General features: G+C 36.4%; 1 protein-coding gene, 1 long non-coding RNA gene and 1 pseudogene across 3 annotated transcripts; 1 reads left to right on the top strand and 2 right to left on the bottom strand.

The window, feature by feature from the left end:
- Window positions 1-278: 278 nt before the first annotated feature.
- On the top strand, window positions 279-2,484 carry LOC110882182 (protein FAR1-RELATED SEQUENCE 5-like). The gene is made up of 5 exons (XM_022130263.1): window positions 279-616; window positions 1,087-1,220; window positions 1,316-1,440; window positions 1,568-2,131; window positions 2,236-2,484. Exons 1-5 carry the CDS (start codon window positions 279-281, stop codon window positions 2,482-2,484), a joined length of 1,410 nt encoding a protein of 469 aa, XP_021985955.1.
- Window positions 2,485-9,616: 7,132 nt separating this feature from the next.
- Window positions 9,617-10,787, bottom strand: LOC110882181 (annotated as a pseudogene).
- A 4-nt stretch (window positions 10,788-10,791) lies between these two features.
- Window positions 10,792-17,532, bottom strand: LOC110885427. 2 transcript variants are annotated; one of them, XR_004869520.1, is made up of 4 exons: window positions 17,253-17,532; window positions 12,337-13,094; window positions 12,051-12,232; window positions 10,792-11,337 (listed from the first exon to the last, which is right to left on the bottom strand). It is a non-coding gene; the product is annotated as an uncharacterized LOC110885427 (long non-coding RNA). The 2 variants fall into 2 exon arrangements; XR_002562174.2 differs by having other exon boundaries at window positions 12,337-13,053.
- Window positions 17,533-18,220: the final 688 nt, after the last annotated feature.

The raw sequence follows: 18,220 nt of genomic DNA, 5'->3' as shown, positions 1-18,220 counted from the left end.
AGATCTTGAAAGCAGACATGTGTAAAAGCATCCTGTTCAGATTTACACATGTGTAACTGCTGATGGCTTTCTTTTCATCTTGTTCATATTTACACACATGTAACTGTTTGTGCTATTCTTTGTGTTATTGATGCCAAGTCTTTATCGTATCATAATTCGATGTTTCATATATTCTACTTCATGTTATTGTAGAGCCATATATACAGGATTTTCAGGAATCGGTTCGTAGTACTTTTTATGATTCACCGAATGGCACTAGATATTGGATACCCAATGTAATGGAAGCGTATAGACCTGTTTTGGGTACGGTATTTGCTAAAGAGGAAGATGCAGCTTCCATGTATCAGTCATATGCTGAGAAAGCTGTATTTGATATTAGGTTGTCGACAAGTAAGAAATCAACAGATGGCACTGTTACACTTAGGTATATTGTTTGTAGTAGATCAGGAAAGCCCAATTGCCAAAATGTTGATTCAATGGTTTTGAATTCATCTTCTAAGTTGCCTCGTAGCACTAATTACAAGGTTTCAGACTGTAAAACTAAAATAATGGCTAAAGTTTTCAAGGGTTATCCTGGTTTACGGTTATATGAATATGTTAAGTCTCATAATCACCCGTCAGTTTCAATTGAGAACATGGATTTGACACACAAGAGGCTGGCAACTAGAATTTAGCGACCAAGATTTCATTCATAGACTAAGTTTAGCTAAAGTTGGTCCGTCAGGTACCTTTAAGATGCAAACTGTTTTGAAAGGGGGACAACACAACGTCCGTGGTACCAGGATAGAATATAAAATTTCAGCAAAGATTTAAGAGCTTTCATTGGTAAAAGAGATGCTCAAATGGTTGTAAATATGATGGATAAACGTAAAGTTAATTTAGAAAATTTCTATTGCCATTACATAATTCGTCGTGGTGAGCTTAGGTCCTTATTTTGGGCAGATGAGGTTATGAAGTGCAATTACAGAGTTTTTGGCGAAGTGTTAGCTTTTGATGTCACCTACAGTACTAACCAGTAAAAATTTGTTTTTTTTTTTTCATTTTCACTTGTGTAGTTTTTTGATATTTTATTTATCATTGTTGTAGGTATAATATGATTTTTGTTCCTTTTACGGGGGTTGATCACCATAAGAATTGCGTAACATTTGCGGCTACTCTTCTTTATGATGAAACTATTGAATCATTCACATGGATGTTGGAACAATTTCTTGAAGCACATGGTAAGTGTTTCTATTTTACACATGTGTAACTTTGTTTCACAAAGTGTATGTTTTACATCATAAGAATAGCGTAACTTTGTTTTTTAAATTCTCAGGTAAACAACCGAGGCTAGTGTTAACCGACCAAGACCCGGCAATGAAGCAAGCCATAGCTAAAGTTTTCAATGAATTTGTCCATCGTTTATGTATGTGGCATATTATGGATAAACTTCCTCAAAATGTAGATTTAATTTAAAAATAATTAATCTTGTCAGTTTTACACATGTGTATTTATGTTTTTCTAGTTTCTACATTTTTATTAAACGTGTGTAATAATGGTATTTTATTTTTAATAATTGTGTCTACAGATTGATGGTGATGTGTTACAGAATAGCAACTTGAGGGTACGTATACATAAGTTGGTCTGGAATGTTTTTGTCATTCCTGCCACGTTTGAGAAGCGATGGGAGTTATCGATGAATGATTGCAACTTGCAGCATCACAAGTGGTTGTGTGATATGTTTTCTATTAGAGATCAGTGGGTCCCATGTTATTTTAGGGACATACTGATGTTTTGTTTAATGAAAACGTCTAGATGCGAAAGTTCAAACGCACTTTTTAAGGTATACTCTAGCGCATCGAATACTTTGGTTCAGTTTATGTTGTGTTTTGACATGGCAATTGATGGTCAACGCTATCGGCAACGGGTTTTTGAGCATAAAACCGATTCAACATCTCCCGTCTTATCCACTCTGTTACATATAGAAGCACATGCAACACTTGTATACACCAGAAGCATTTTTAATGAGGTCCAAAAGGAGATATCTAAAGCCTTATTATCATGTATGAGTGGTAGACCTGATTTTGTTGATGGTTATGAACATTATACAGGTTCTCCCTTTGAAAAAGGGACCGTTATTGGTGATTACACGGTAATTTTGTTTAATTCATATTTTTATTTCTGCTTTATCCTTCATTTGTATAGATATATACCATTATCGATGTGTTATAATAGAGAAAGTTATTATATTTGCAGGTTAAGATCAATCTGAGTGATAATTCAGTTACATGCTCATGTATGTCATTTACACGCATTGGATATCCATGTCGTCATGTTTTTTCTGCATACCGATTTCAAGGCATAAACAAAATTCCTGACAAGTATATAGCACTAAGGTGGAAAAAAGATGCGTTGCCTAAGAAAGTGTTCAACATTGAATTCCGTTATGGTGTTGACAACTCAAAAAGCTTTAAGCTTAGGTCAGAGGCGCTGAATTTAGCTTAGCAATGTGGTGATTGATTACAAGGTGATTCAGTAAAGCTTGCTTGGTTTGTGGAACAAATCAAGGCTATTAAGAACAAAATTTTTGAAGAGGTCTCAAGTGATCCAAGTTCTAAGAATAGGGTTGGTGTCTTTGAAGAATTGGTTGGAGAATCACAACCTGCTAGTTTTTATTTTGTGGTTCCCCAAGGTATTAGGAATAAAGGATGTGGGAAATCTCGTTGTTTGATTGGCCCAGGAGAGAAAGCCAAGGTTAAGAGCAAGAAGAAAAAAAGTGTTGGTGCACTACATCTGCTGATTACGTCTTGTATCGAGTCATTGTCTTAGAACGTTAGATCTGGGCTCGAAATACGAGAAATAGTGAATTGTATAGGTTTAAGATGGTTGGACCGCTTTTAGAGTCAAATTAGATAAGTTGGATCGCTCTTAGGACCATTAGGATTCGGACCGCTCGAGCGAACATGTTTGGACCGCTCGAACGGCAAAGCATGGTTGGATCGCTTTTGGGACAATAAGTAGGACCGCTTTTATGACATATGCATGGGCCGCTTATTGAGCCTGTCCAATAAGCGGTTCCAGAGCCCAATTAGCGATTCCAGATGCCTATATATAGCCCTATGAGCGAATTCAGTTGTAACGTTGGAGAGAAATCGTGCCGAGGTTCTGCCGGTGCAAGATTTGAGCTGTAAACGTTTGAAATCAATAAACAAGTAGTTAAAAGTGATTTGCCTGCTGTTTCTACCTTAGTTTCTTGTTATTCCGCACCTGAAACCAAGGAGAAAGCCTCTGAACGACTCGTTCGGGTCATCACACGATCCTACAATTGGTATCAGAGCTCAGGTGGAGGTTCTCTGCAGAAATCAGCTGGATTTAGTCACTTTTTCTTACTTCTACACCTTCTTTTTATGATTCGGGAAGATTTCACGGTCGGAATTCGTTCAAAATCTCAGAGATTGTGCAAAATAATACCGTGACAAACCCTGGAAAGTTTCAAATCAAAATTCGAAGTCTAAGTGGATCAAAATTGGATTTGAATGAGGACCGCTCGTTTGAACATAGCCTGAACCATTCGACCGAACAGTTCTGGACCGCTTTTTCGGACAAGTGGGAACCGCTCATCCGGACGGATTGAGGATCGCTCATTCGAAAGATCAAATCGAAAGATCAGGAACCGCTTATCCGGACGAATCAGGATCGCTCATTCGGTCGGTTGGATCGCTCATCCGGACAACTTCTTGAATCGCTTATTTGGACCAATTTCTGAACCGCTTATTCGATCAATCGAGGATCGCTCATTCGGTCGGATCATTTCTGGATCGCTTATTTGACACAGTATTCTCTGGTCCGCTCTTTTAGCCCATCTGATCCGCTTTTGTGTCAGATTGCTGATTAGTTCGCTTTTCCGTCACACCTGGTTCGCTTATTCGTCACAGTGTTTGAAAAACGTGTTATCGAATCATGGATTTCAATATCGTTAACAGGACTCAAGAAACACTTGATAGAATAAAAATATTGAAGAATGAATTTGATTCATTTTCAGGTTTTCCAGGAGAAAGCACAAGAGGTGTCATTAAGAGATACAAACATCTTGTTAGTTCAATGTCTGATTTAGGTATTACAAAAGCACCAGAAGAGTGGGTTGAAAAATTTATCAATGCTTTACCGAAAGAAGAATGGGAAGATTATGTCTTGAACTTGAAATGTTCTAGAGAATTTTCTCAACTGACAATCTCTCCACTCATTAAAAGGATTGAAGAACAGATGGTGATCAAGGATGAGAAAAGGAAAGAAAAAGCGGTAAAAGTCAAAGAGTCTGTGAAGAATGAATCGTCAAGGTCTGCATCAGTATGCTCAAATTGTCACAACTTCAAGACAGTCAATGCCAAACTTGTGAAGGATGCAGAAAGTTTAGCATTGGAGATCAAGAAGTTGAACAATAAGAAGAAAGCTGATGAAAAACAGATTCTAGACTTACAGGGTATTTGTGAGAAGTTGAAAGTCGAAAATGGCAAACTGTTGGGTAGTGTGAACAGTTTGACATTAGAGAACAAAGGTTTGAAAGAAAATGAAAAGGTCTTTGAAAGCAAACAGAAATCATCTGAAAATGAAGATTTCTGGATAAAATTGGAGAACAAAAATCTTAAAGCTAATGAAGTGAAACTTCAAGAACAGATAAATGTTTTGGAAAATGAAAAATCGGTTCTTGAAAATTTGAAAAATGATAATGAAAATTCAATCAAGTCTCATCTTGAAAGAATATCTAAGCTTGAAGACGAAGCTAAGAGTTCAAGGATCAAGATTGATGAACTTGAAAAGAAATTGTTCAGTTTTGCGACTAAATCTGACAAGTTGAATATTCCTTGTCCAAAACCGATCAATTCAGTTCCAATAAGTGACTGTGTCACAAACTTTGACTCTGTCAAAGTTGAAGATTGTGATGATGCATCCGATGATGAAAATGTTAAAAAAGAAAAACAAAAATTGTTTTTAAATTTGAAAGAAAAATTTCAGAAAACTGTTTTGCAATTGACCGAAAAAGGTGAATGTTCTAAGCAAAAGCCTTTGAAGAAGAAAGCAGAACAGAAACAAAAAGATAATAAAAGTTCATCGGATCGATCATCCAATCAAAAACAAAATTTACAAAAAATAAAAAATGTAAACTCAAAAAATGTTGGTAATAAGTGGTGCAGGTCAGACCACAGTGCTAAAACGTCAAATCCATCAAAGTTGAGGAAGGAATATCACCAGGCCAAACAGTGTTACGACTTGAGTGTTTGGTATAACGGTGATAACTGGTACGATAACAAAATGTGTTACAGCTGCGGCTATCATGGACACATTGCTGTTAATTGCCAGTACTGGAGATATGAGACCAGGAGGTGCTATAACTGCAATATCAAAGGTCATATTGCCCGAGATTGCCCGAGGAGATCAATGGGAAGATCAAGGGTTATGTCTCAGAAAGTGGCAAGAATTCCAGTCAAGGTCAAGCCCGAAGAACTAAAAGTTCGAGAACCAAAAGTTCAACAACCGAAAGTTCTAGAGACGAAAGTTAAACTTTCTCAGGGGCAGAAAGACCGACTGAGGAAGAAGAGGAAGAAAGCGAGAGAATATCTCGAGAAGATTTTGTCCTCGGGTTCACGGGACAAACAGATTAATAGTTCTGATGAATCTACTTCTTCATCTGCAAAGTTGAGCAAAAAGAATTCATCAGATACAAATCTGAGGACAAAAGAGGAGAAGGAGAAGGAGAAGGTCGGCGATGAATCTGACAGATCAAAGTCGGACAAGCCACCTGCAGGCAATGATTCTGGTATGGTAAAACCAGAGGAGCCATTGGTTAAGGTAAAAGTTGAGAATTCTAGTTTAACAATGGATGAGAAAAACTTTCCACCATTGTTGAGCAAGAATTCAAAATCACCCAAGGGCAGTCAGGCTTGGGTGAAATTGTTTAAATAGAAAAACCTGACTTGCTGGAGATCCCAAGATGGTATCGTGGATCATGAATCGGCACATTTCTTGAGAAATTTCACTTTGGTGATTTTTCGCCTCGTACGTGGTAAATCAGGGACATTAATTTGTACTTGATTTTCTACTGATGGTTTATGATCAAACTGGAAATGATAAATCTTTAAAATGTTTGAAGAAAACAAGATGATGAGATAACCCCGAACCTACAAATGGTTTGAACACAAACTAATTTTTCCGGAAAAACCATTTTGATTGAAACAAACTTAAGTGTTTTGAAATCATTATGGGAAAATAGTTTGTTGTGAGGGGGAGTTCTGATTGTTTTTGCACGAGAATGGTGAATTGAGGAAATTCACATAATGTTGTCAAGTTTCTTGTATAGTTTGTTTTCAATTTTTTTTCCTCAGAAAATCAAAATTGAAACATATTTTGATTTTAGGGGGAGTAAGAAAATTTTGAAAAATTTAAAAATTGAAAAATGAAAATGAGTTTTGTTGCAAAAAGAGGAGATGATAGTACATTGGTGGACTATCACAGCATGCTAGAGATTTGTAAAGACAAAATTGGTTTTAAACAAGTCTTACTAATGATGTGTCAGTAGGCTTCACACAGTTAGTAAATTGTATTCGAGATATAAACATAAAATCAAAACTTACTTATTTTGTGGGGAACACTACTTGGATATATAGGTAACCCCTGAAATCTCGTTTGAAAGGTTTCTTATTCTGGAATACTAGGTTCTTGTACTCAATTGATGTCTGGGGTATTATTCCGGGACTTCTGCTGAACGGTAGTTCTGACCTAGTCCCTGGCTAATACTTTCTTCATATGCTTGAAACATAGCATAAAGCCCTCAGCTGATTAGACAATAAAATTGATGATCAGTTGTTGTAGCTGAAAAGATCCTCTAAAGGGGACCCACTGCTAAGTCGAAGCTGATATCTCTCTGCTGAACGGAAGTTCTGACCTGAGATCCCTCAGTTCTCGCATTTATCCCCTAATTTATATACAGATATCATTTGTAGTTATACTTACCTGTAAATCAGAATATTGGGATCTGGATACGGGAGTATATTCAAGAGGTGGGACACTCAAATAAGTCTAAGTTCTAAAACATTAAATACGTATCTTGAATCAATTGAAAATTTGTGTAGAGGTTTAAGTGGACAACAATACTGATAATCAGAAGTAAATTTGTTTTTAACATTTGCTGATTAATCAAGATCAACGGTGTTGGTGATATGTCTCAAAAAACCGATATGATCCTCTTGCACAATCTCTCAAAAATAGTGTTCATTTCTGTTTTTCTATAAATTCAAAAATCCAAAAATATTGTATTTTTGTTTGATATTTGAAAACTACAAAAAGATTTTCGACAACAGAGTGTGAAGAACTGATATTTGACATTTCAAGTGCTAAACATGTTGAACTTGTGGTTTGAGAGAGAGCGTTAAATTGTGAAGATTTGAAATCCAAAATTGGTTCATTAACTTGATGAATAAGTTGAATGGTAACCTACAGTTTGATCTTCATAATTTTTCTTATATGATTTGTTGATTCATTAAGTTGAATTGCAAATTGTATTAGTTTGTAATAGTATGGTTGAGTTTTGCAGGTTTCTGATCCTGTTGCTACGAATAGCCAGGAGACACATCAGAACCAGAGGAGAGCTTAAACAGAGAAAGCCAGGAGTTGATTTCAATGGTGATAACGATTTCCAGACAGAGATCCCAGCATGATGATAGGGGGAGTCTGACGAAAGTTAGAGCCAGAGAAAGATCCAGGCATATGATTCCAGGAAGGAATTCCTGAAGATAGTTTGATAAAGAGAGAGAAGCCCGAAGACTGATCAAGACTGAAGAACTGAAGACAGCATTGTTGTGACTCGATAGTCGACTCCATCAACATCTGAGGGGGAGTCTGTTGGTGCACTACATCTGCTGATTACGTCTTGTATCGAGTCATTGTCTTAGAACGTTAGATCTGGGCTCGAAATACGAGAAATAGTGAATTGTATAGGTTTAAGATGATTGGACCGCTTTTAGAGTCAAATTAGATAAGTTGGATCGCTCTTAGGACCATTAGGATTCGGACCGCTCGAGCGAACATGTTTGGACCGCTCGAACGGCAAAGCATGGTTGGATCGCTTTTGGGACAATAAGTAGGACCGCTTTTATGACATATGCATGGGCCGCTTATTGGGCCTGTCCAATAAGCGGTTCCAGAGCCCAATTAGCGATTCCAGATGCCTATATATAGCCCTATGAGCGAATTCAGTTGTAACGTTGGAGAGAAATCGTGCCGAGGTTCTGCCGGTGCAAGATTTGAGCTGTAAACGTTTGAAATCAATAAACAAGTAGTTAAAAGTGATTTGCCTGCTGTTTCTACCTTAGTTTCTTGTTATTCCGCACCTGAAACCAAGGAGAAAGCCTCTGAACGACTCGTTCGGGTCATCACACGATCCTACAAAAAGGAATTGCAAATTGTGTGGAAAACGTGCCTACCATGATTCTCGTAACTGTCCTACAAAAAAATCAAAAACGTAAACAAAGTCACAGTGACGAAGATAATGATGAAGATATCGATGAAGATATGAATGAAGATAGCGATGAAGATAGCCACGAAGATAGTGATGGTGAATGAAGTTTTTGTTTTATTTTCTTTTAGTTTTGATGTTGGATTTTAGAGTTTTTATATTTTTATATTTCAGTATTTTAATACACACATGTGTAAGTTTCTGTTATACACATGTGTAAGTGTTTAGTTTGACTTTTTTTGTTTATGATTTACATATGTTAAGGGGTTTTACATATGTGTAAGTTTCTTTTTACAAATACTAGTTCATACAGTGCCTACAACACAAAACAGAAGGCACACAAAAGTCACAACCTTGGTGGTTGTAAAGTTGGGTTATATAGGGGAGGGGGGATGTATGGGAGCGGGGGGTTATGAGATGGGTACGGGATCGGCTCAAAGAGACCAAGAATGACGGAATCCAATCCCTACTTCGCAATGAGCAATGGTTCAAGTGGCGGCTACAACCTGCCTGCAATATTTCCGGTTGTCCGCCCACATGGCCCGCAAACACGACACCCCTAGTTACCGACACTGGTCCTTCAGCCGAGTCGTTGCTTGGGCCAGCTGTGGTCCACAGAATCTGACCAGTGTTTGCATCAAAAGCCACCCAACCACCTGCGGTTTGTGGTCCGGTTAGATGGTGCGAGCGTGAACGGCATATGCGCACCATTGGCTATGTTGGTGTATACCCTCTTTCCATCTATAGTTGCACCCCATATCCCTCCTCCTTCATTACTTCCCGGTCCCGCTAGCTACAACAAAAAAAATACGTTTAGCATAACCCGCTAAATAATTGGTCGCAAAGGTAAACTTTGAAGTTATTTTCCTTACTTTGAACCAAACAATTTCACCATTATTACGATCAAGTGCCCACGCAAAGCCACTCTTTGTACAGCCACGAAAATATCACGCAACCTTCTGTTTGATGTGATCGTTAGCAGCATTGGCGCCTCCCCAAAGTCAGCATCTAGGTTAGGTCCAGGTGCACAATCAGGATTATTGGGAACCAAACATGCAACATAGAATATATCATAACTACCAAGTTGTTGAGACCAAACAACGTTTCCCGAGTTCATATCAAATGCGATTATCGAGTTAAACCGAACGTCAGGTCCGGTGCACTAAACGGGACCAAGTGGTTAACCGCATTCTCGACTGCTTTATGTAGCTCGACTTCGTCGGTTTTGTCAGAATCCATACTTAATGCCACATTCTTTCTACAAATGAAACTGAATTGAGGAGCTTTGTTCTTGAATCCAACAACTTTAAGAAAGTGACCAACTCTACATCTATAAAGATCTACAATTTAAATAATAATAAAACGTCAATAACTTTCATAATATTCGAACTAATGATAATAATAATAATAATAATAATAATATCAAATATAGTAGATAATAAACTCGGCTAACAGAAATGAACCAGCATAAGTTGTGACCACAAGCTCATATTCTTCACCGGGTTTAACGTCTGCAAGATTGACCAGTTGCGAATTTCCCTTTTCACTTTCCATGGTGGCACCGCTGGCGGTGAAGGAACTCAAAGTAAGCCATGGTGGGTATAATTGTGTAAGCAACCTCACTAGGGCTACAAAGTGGGTTCAAATTGACCCCAAAATAACACTCGAAAGATGCATACATTGTGTACACAAGAGGGAGCCCATTACTATAATAATCAAGAATTGGTATATACTGAGCCATTGACCCAATCACAATAACATCAACATACTTTGTATTTGGCCATAATCTAGTAATAATCCCTTGCCACGATTTCTTCGAGCACTTGAGCTCGATATAATCCACAAGATTCGGGTCGGGTTTCAACATCTTCATCACGGATTCTTTCACAGACGGGTCGGTAACAACCGGATTCAAACTACCGGTCCGGATATCCCGGCTCAAAAGACTCCAATGCTTTTCTAAAAACCGAATAGCCCGAATGAACCCGAAAGCGAAAACTGCCCCGACCCGAAGAACCTCTTTGTTAAGGTACAACCCATAAAGCATTTATAAGTACATGCTTTGATATGAATCAGGGCATAGAATGGTTTCATTCGGGCTAGTGTAATTTGTATACGGGTCGTATGGTCTTTCTTTATAATGGGAGCTTTTGTAGTAACCTGTTAAAACAGGTCGGGCCAAAAGCCCACCAGGGGTTTTAGCTTCTGATTTTTTATAAATAAAAAATACATCCCTTTGTTGTTATCTAAACTGGGTACAAACTGGCACCGACATTAAAAGACTGTATAACAAAGACCTTCCTAATCATCAAGTCACTAATCTTCAAAACTATCAGTTCAACAAAATCCTCAAAATTATCAGTTCAAGTACACTTACAAATCATCAACAAGTCACTAAATCTTCAAAACTATCGGTTCAACTAGTATAGGGGGTACTGGATTCCTACGGTTTAGAAACCTAAAAAAATCAACATAGCCAAAGAAAGTGGTTTGGTATGACTCATAACCTAAAAACAAACGCTTCAAAATATCAACATGTTTTCTGGATCACAAATTCTCTGTGAAGATTTGCTTTCGAAAGCAAAATCTTTGCAGCGTATTTTTGTCTAAGCAAGCTAATTTTAATTTGTGCGTCTTGTTTCTTGCTTTTTTTCTGTTTTGAATCCACATTCCCAGTTCTTGACGCTGCTTTCCTTGTATGTCTCCATATGTCTCATAACAAATACTCCACAGTCAATGTTGTTTTTCTTTGTTGCCCAATCCAGCTTCAGTTTTTGAGGTTTCACAGATTTCATTTATTTCCATTTTGCTTTACCCATTGCTTTTAGGTAGGCTACAAACATGTGTTTCTGTTTCAACAAAGAGAATTTGTAAGTTTTATTATTTATATCTTTGACAAATCAGAAAAAAGTAATTCTGTTCACATAAATATCCGTTCGATTCACAAAAACAAATCAGAAACGCATCTGAACCAAAGATCTAACATTGAGTATTCGGAAAAATCATAAACTAATTCAATTAAAGCCCTAACTACTTCTTTCATCAAACAAAAACTACATGACAGGAATCTGTATTCATTATTAGAGATAAAACACAAATGAGTATCGTTCAAATATATTGAACTTAAATATTAATCATAAATTTGAAACAAGATATTTATCATAAATAGCTACAATCAAATCCTAATAGTATGCATGTTCATAAATAGCTACAATCAAATCCAAATAGTATGCATGTTATCAGATTCACAACTTCAAATCACATATTTTAGATAAACTCGTTCGATTCACAGAAAAACTCGTAACTCGTTTTATTCACAGAAATACACGTTGAATTCAGAGAAATACCAAGTAGACTATAAACGAATAAAAATTCTATTTTACATGTGTAAATTCTCAGTCAACATTCTATTTTACACATGTGTAAATTCTCAGTTACGCATGGAGTATATGCTATACAACAACTACATTCACATGATACATACTTGATGGTAATTACTCTCTAACTATTTTTCTTTGTTTAAGCTAATGTTATACAAAACGAGTAAAAACGTTTAACTTACCATTACATTTGTATCACAAAAAAGTCTCTTATCTGAACCTGGGCTTCGAAATTCTTCATCATGATTCAAAACTGCAGTCCAGCAGTCTATGACATTGCTTAGCAATGTCTGACCTGGTACTAAAGATCTTAACAAAAACTTTTTTTGTTACAATTCCAGAAGCACACTTGAACACATCATCCCTGCCATAACATATACATCAAAAAAGTATACATATAGCTTTAATGTAAACTAATATAATCACATATTCAAATAATCAAAATTGACTAAAATTGATTATGCATACCCAAAATCAGTTTCAATCTCCATTGTTTCCAGACATAATGTGCATGCATCTTTTTTCATATCACCATCACATTCCTTTTTAGGGTTGTCTTCTTGAATCCAATATCCAAAGTTTCACAATGTGATGTTAAAACTTGATATAAAATATTCAATCTGGCGTATTTTAGAACTGATAAAATGCTGAGAATTGTTTTTCTGAACCTTCCATCAAATAATCCCAGATCTTCAACTCATCTTTGGTTAATGGTTTGCAAATATCAACTACTCTTACTAAATACGGAGATTTGGATGCATATGTTGGATGTTTGATTCTATGCAGTCTTTCCTTTACATCCTCCGCATTTTGCTTTTCAGCATCCACTTCTTCAAATGGAACTTGTATAGGGCTTATTCCTAAATTGAAACTCGGTTGACTCGATACTATCTGATTTGACTTGCTTTTGTCTCTTGTTCCATCGACATCAACCTTTTGCATAGGTGTTTGAGCTTCAGTTTCTTTTGGTACAGCTATTTCAAGAGGTTGATCATTTGTTGTTGTTTGTGGTGTTGGCGGTGTTGTTTCATCTTCTTTTTTATTGAAAAGCTTTTTGAGCTTTTCCTTGTAACTTTCTACAAAAATTTTTACTTCCTCCCTTTCTGGGAAGCTTGCCAACACCTTTTCTACTGCTTTCTCGAAATTCTCCTTGTGTATTTCAATCCAGTAGTAATGTGTACCAACCTTCAAATTAGAGCTTGAAATGAGTGAAATTCATGCTATACCTTCAAATCATGAAATTTACACTTTTAATCATTAAAGGATATGAAAACACTTGTGAATCCATGCTATACCTTCAAATTAGAGCTTGAAATGGGTGAAATTCTGCTGGAATTAGGTTGTGTGTGTAAAAAAGGTGTAAAATTAAGTGAAAGTTACATAAAAATGAAAGATCGATATATATACATATATGTGTATATATATATATATATGTGTATACATATCATGTTGTCCGATCGGAACCTTCTAGGGCCCCCTTTGACTTGGTCAAAGGCGGTTCAGGGTGGTTGTGGATGAATGTAAGCGGCGTTTAACGTTTAGGTTCATTTTTGAGCTATGCAGTTAATGCAGAAACATATCGGTTATCGGTCAAGGACTGATATCTGAGATATCGTTTATCGCGGTGAGATATCGGTGGGATATCGGTAATTTATAATATCATGCTTATTCATGTCTAGAAGTCTAGAACCTATATAATATTAATAGCAAAATAAAGAAGTGTTCATCAAGATCAACCAAGGCACCCGATTCTTCATTTGTTCATCATAAGTTCATAACTTAAAACACTAAAATCCGATTGAAGCACAGGAGCTTGGGAGGGACGATTAGGGTTCAGAAGACATCATCATGTTGTCGTGTTAAGTGTTCGAAGTGTGATAGAGGTTATAATATATGGGCCAAAAAAGCATAAAAGAACTGGGCTTTGTATTTTGTTGGCAGCCCATAAAGAAAAACATAAAATCTGGCCTACCGATTTTCTCACCGAGATGACCGAGATAAGAATATCAAAATATCGGCGATATCTCGGTAAATATCGCCGATATTCTCGATTTCTACCGATATTCTGAACCGATATTATGTGCCAAGACCGATAACCGATATAGCACCACTATATCACCGAGATAGCGCCGATATTAACTGCCCAGTTTTCGAGTCTTAAACGCGCCCCGGGTTCGGTAGAATCTTTTCCGCGCGTTTTTCGCGCAGTTTTTTATGTTTTTGAAAAACGAACCCACCGACAACGAAAACATGAAGGCTTTGATATTTTGACTTAAAATACATTATATTAGTGTTATATAAGTGTTTTTAGACTTGACTGCCTGTACAATGCATGTTTGGTTGTTTCCGGTTGCGTTAAAATCAAAGGCGTTTCGCTAACTAGGAGCTGCTTTGTATAACGTGTCACCTATCTGTTAAGGCTTCAAATCTTATGTTAGGTCTAAATCTTATGTCTAAGTAATCTTGTCTCCCTAGAATCACTTACGACACTTTCGTTGGTGTTTAAATCATACTTATCCGGTTTACGCACTATTAAAAAGTAAGCTTGCGTTTAACCTGTTTTCTATACTCTTAGGCACCCGTATCGCACTGTTTGCCATTATTGATCATGTGTTACTCATAACGTACCCTCGGATTCATCCAAGTCGTGATTAGTATCGTTTCGTGAATCGTGTAAGTTGTACGTGTAATTTTGGGTTTAAACAAAATTAGGGTTTTTGAGCACACTTAGGGTTTTGGCACAGTTAGGGTGTACCTAGTTTCGTCATGGTTGTCACAATCACTTACATCGACTATGAAACTTCATGGTATTTTGAATAAAACTGAAGTTTTAATTTTGGTTGATAGTGGTTCAACACATATATTCATTTCAAAAAAGTTAGTTAGCGAGGTAAAACTCATTACCCAATTTGTCACTCCTTTGGATGTGCAAATCAGGAACAGTGAGATAATCCGATGCAATCAGGTTTGCAAGGATATCCCACTGCAACTCTCGAATCTTCAAATAATCCAAAAGTTTTACCCGTTTGCATTAGGGGAGCCAATGTAGTTCTTGGTATTAAATGGTTGGCCACACTAAACACGGTTTAAGACAATTAGAACAAGATGTCACTGGCATTCACCATCAACGGTAAAGATTACAAGTTGCAAGGACTGCCACAGAATCTTCAAAATTTTGCCACCTTCCACCATCTCGCGGTAAAACCATTTAGGAAACACACACAAGCTACCAAGGAAGTTTCCACCTTTTCGACTTGAGGACAAGTCGTTTCTCCAGGCTGAAAGTATTGATAAGACTCTACCGTATCAGTGGGTCGACCCATCTGGGTCCAACAGATCTCAGTTTAGTTTCATTGAGCTAGTCAATCAGAAGCAAAAGTTTGGGGCAGAATTAGTGGGAGGCTAAAGGTTAGGGCAGTCAAAGTTAAGAGGAAAGGCAAAATGCTTATTGTAGGAGCTGAGAATTTAGGAATAGGAACTCTTCTATTTTGTATTTAAGTATTACATTTCCTGTTCTAATTTTCATGTCTTGTTTGCTTTGATTATTAGTGTTTTGTATCGAAGATTAGCCTTCTCGAATTGGGCCAACTATCTTATTATTTCAATAAAACAACCCTTTATTTTCTAGTATCTATCAGTGCGCTATAATTTCTAAAAAGAAGACTACCAAATGTATAACACACACTTAATAAGGAGCTTTGCTAGACTTAAAAAACTAACTAATTTATGAAAATTAAGTCTAACATGGAATAACGTATCGAAAGCATGTCTAAAAACAATATGGATATTGACTTGGAATTTCAAATTTGCCGGTAGTCACAGGTGAATGACTAGTCGGCCATAATCAGCCCTAGTTGGCCAGAAATTGGGCATAGATGGATGGAAATAGACAATTCCGACCATATTTCCGACTAAAACATGTAACTTTTGGCAAAAAAATGTAATTTATTCCAACAATCAATCATGTGTACTTAAAATATGGGTCAAGAAGAGTTAAAACTTGTCTAATGAAAAAATAGATAGTATATAAATTTAACAATTTGGATGCAATAAAATAACGTGTGGTAGGTACATACCTACTAGTGTCTACATACGCTAATAATGAATCGAAATCCATGACCCATTTTAAACTAATCTCAGAAACATCTTGGTTTAAAAAAGCGCGCCTTAGCGCGATTAAGCGCGAAGCGCACCTAGGCGCAAAGTAGATCGCCTTGTGTGACATAAGGCGTAGAGTGTACAAGAAGCGCAGCTGAGGCGTGCTTTTTAGGGGGAAAATCGACATAAAGCGCAGCTGAGGCGCGCGCTTTTTGTACATGGGTTGTTTCTATGCTTCTGAGTGTTGTACACCAGGCTTTTTATGTTGTACATTTATGTTTTTTCATTTTAAAACATATATAAAGCTTAATTATAGCTAAATCATAGGTATTTGATGCTAAACACTTATGTGATATATAAAATAAATTATATAATCACTTTGCGCTTCGCGTACGAAAAGCTCACCGCTTTTGCGCTTCGCTTTTTAAAAATCGGTTTTAGGCCTCATCGCTTTTGTGCGCTTCCCGCTTTTTTAAACCAAGAGAAACATAAGCCGAGATTAGAAATTTCTTTTTCTTAGTTCCACACATCTAGAATATGCCTTGTCTTACAGATTAACCAGAGTTTTCTGTGGACAGAAGAATAAACCCACAATTAGAGCAGACTGAAAAGTGCGGCAGTGAAAACAATCTAGAAATTTACATATGTCGGTTTGCTCTTTTCGAAACAACAGAAATATTGTGCGTCAAACATCCAAAACATAAGAGTTTGTGACGTTTCGTGATCAATACTAAAAGATAAAGTTTCCATTAAGAGATGGAAGAACAAATGAAGAAAATTGAGGGGCAGGGAACACCTATCGATAGGTTTTGACTCTCATAAACAACATAACAAGAACATTAACCGATGCAGCCAGCTAATGTCAAGAACGATGAACAATAGCTTAAAGAATTCTTGAATTCAAAATTCAATTTCATCTCCCTCAGATATCAAATTCCAATTCTGTAAATAATTCATCAAGCCAAACACCCTCTTAGTTTTTTTCTAAACAGAAAGACATACATTGAAAAAGTTTAAAACCTGTTTGGATTTCCTGATTTGAACTTTGTGAAACTTTCAAATCTGAGAATTTAACTATTTATAGTCAACCTTTGGTTTTTGCTCACACTTGAAATTTGGGATTTTTGGACTAATCCTGTTCTATAACTACTGAAATACAGTACGTGATTTTAAGCTAATTAAGGCATGAATCGAATCTAATTTACATACTAAGCCAAAATTACGATGCAATTAAGATTAGTATACACTGCTTAATCAAATTAACAAAAGGGACAGATACCACGTACCAGAAACAATCGCAGTGTTGAAATCATGTGATTGCTTTCTCGATTTCCGGCATAAACTGCTTTGTAAAGTATTTTCGAATCTAAAGCTTAGGAAAACGTCGTGAACACAGACGAAGATTGTGTTGATGTAGAAATCAAACGCCATGGTATCTTTTGGCTTTCAGCAGTTATGAACCCATGAATCAGAGCATTTGGATTTTGGGTGCTGTAAGTAAACTAAAAACCCTACCCTAGATGACATCAACGAGGGTTAAATAAGGACCATGGCCCCTTTGAACCGGGTCATTTTCACTTCCCATTCCACTCTCATTCTTTAAAATTTTAAAATGATATTATTTTTTATCTTAAACTCTCTATTTTTCTTATAAAATAAGCTCAGCAATATGTTTTGAGTATATGCTCTAGTTTTAAAATAACTTTAAGTTAAGCGTCTATATACATTTTTGTAACATTTAAATTAGAGTCGCTATATTAATACATTTTTTATATAACATAAAGTAATAAATAGAGAAAACAAGAGTGAATTGCAAGAATTGTCCTTTATTTTTATGCCTCTTTGCAGGCGGTGTCCTTTATGTTTAGAATTGACGAGTTTTGTCCTTTATGTTTAAAAATCAAGCACGTTTTATCCTTTGAGCCTAACTCAGTTAATTTTTTTTGCTAAATCTGATCATGTGCCTTGCATATGAGGATATTTTTGTCATTTCACCTTTACAGGGACTAATTATGTAATATATATATAATACTATTCTCTCTCCCCTGTTTACCACCACCTTCCACCACCACCACCACCACCTTGAACGAAAACCCATTAAATCCATTAAATCCATTAAATCGGTAAGTGTAGTACCTCACTACCATTAAGTCATTAAATTAAATCATGTTAAATTCGACCTGTTAATCTATTTATATCATACCTTAGTGATTTAATACATTAACTGTCAACAATAAAACAATAAAAAAGATTT

Source organism: Helianthus annuus, chromosome 10, assembly GCF_002127325.2.
Source record: "Helianthus annuus cultivar XRQ/B chromosome 10, HanXRQr2.0-SUNRISE, whole genome shotgun sequence".
Lineage (NCBI taxonomy): Eukaryota > Viridiplantae > Streptophyta > Magnoliopsida > Asterales > Asteraceae > Helianthus > Helianthus annuus.
The sequence above is the reverse complement of the archived record's forward strand: the minus strand, read 5'-3'. Positions and strand labels throughout refer to the sequence as shown.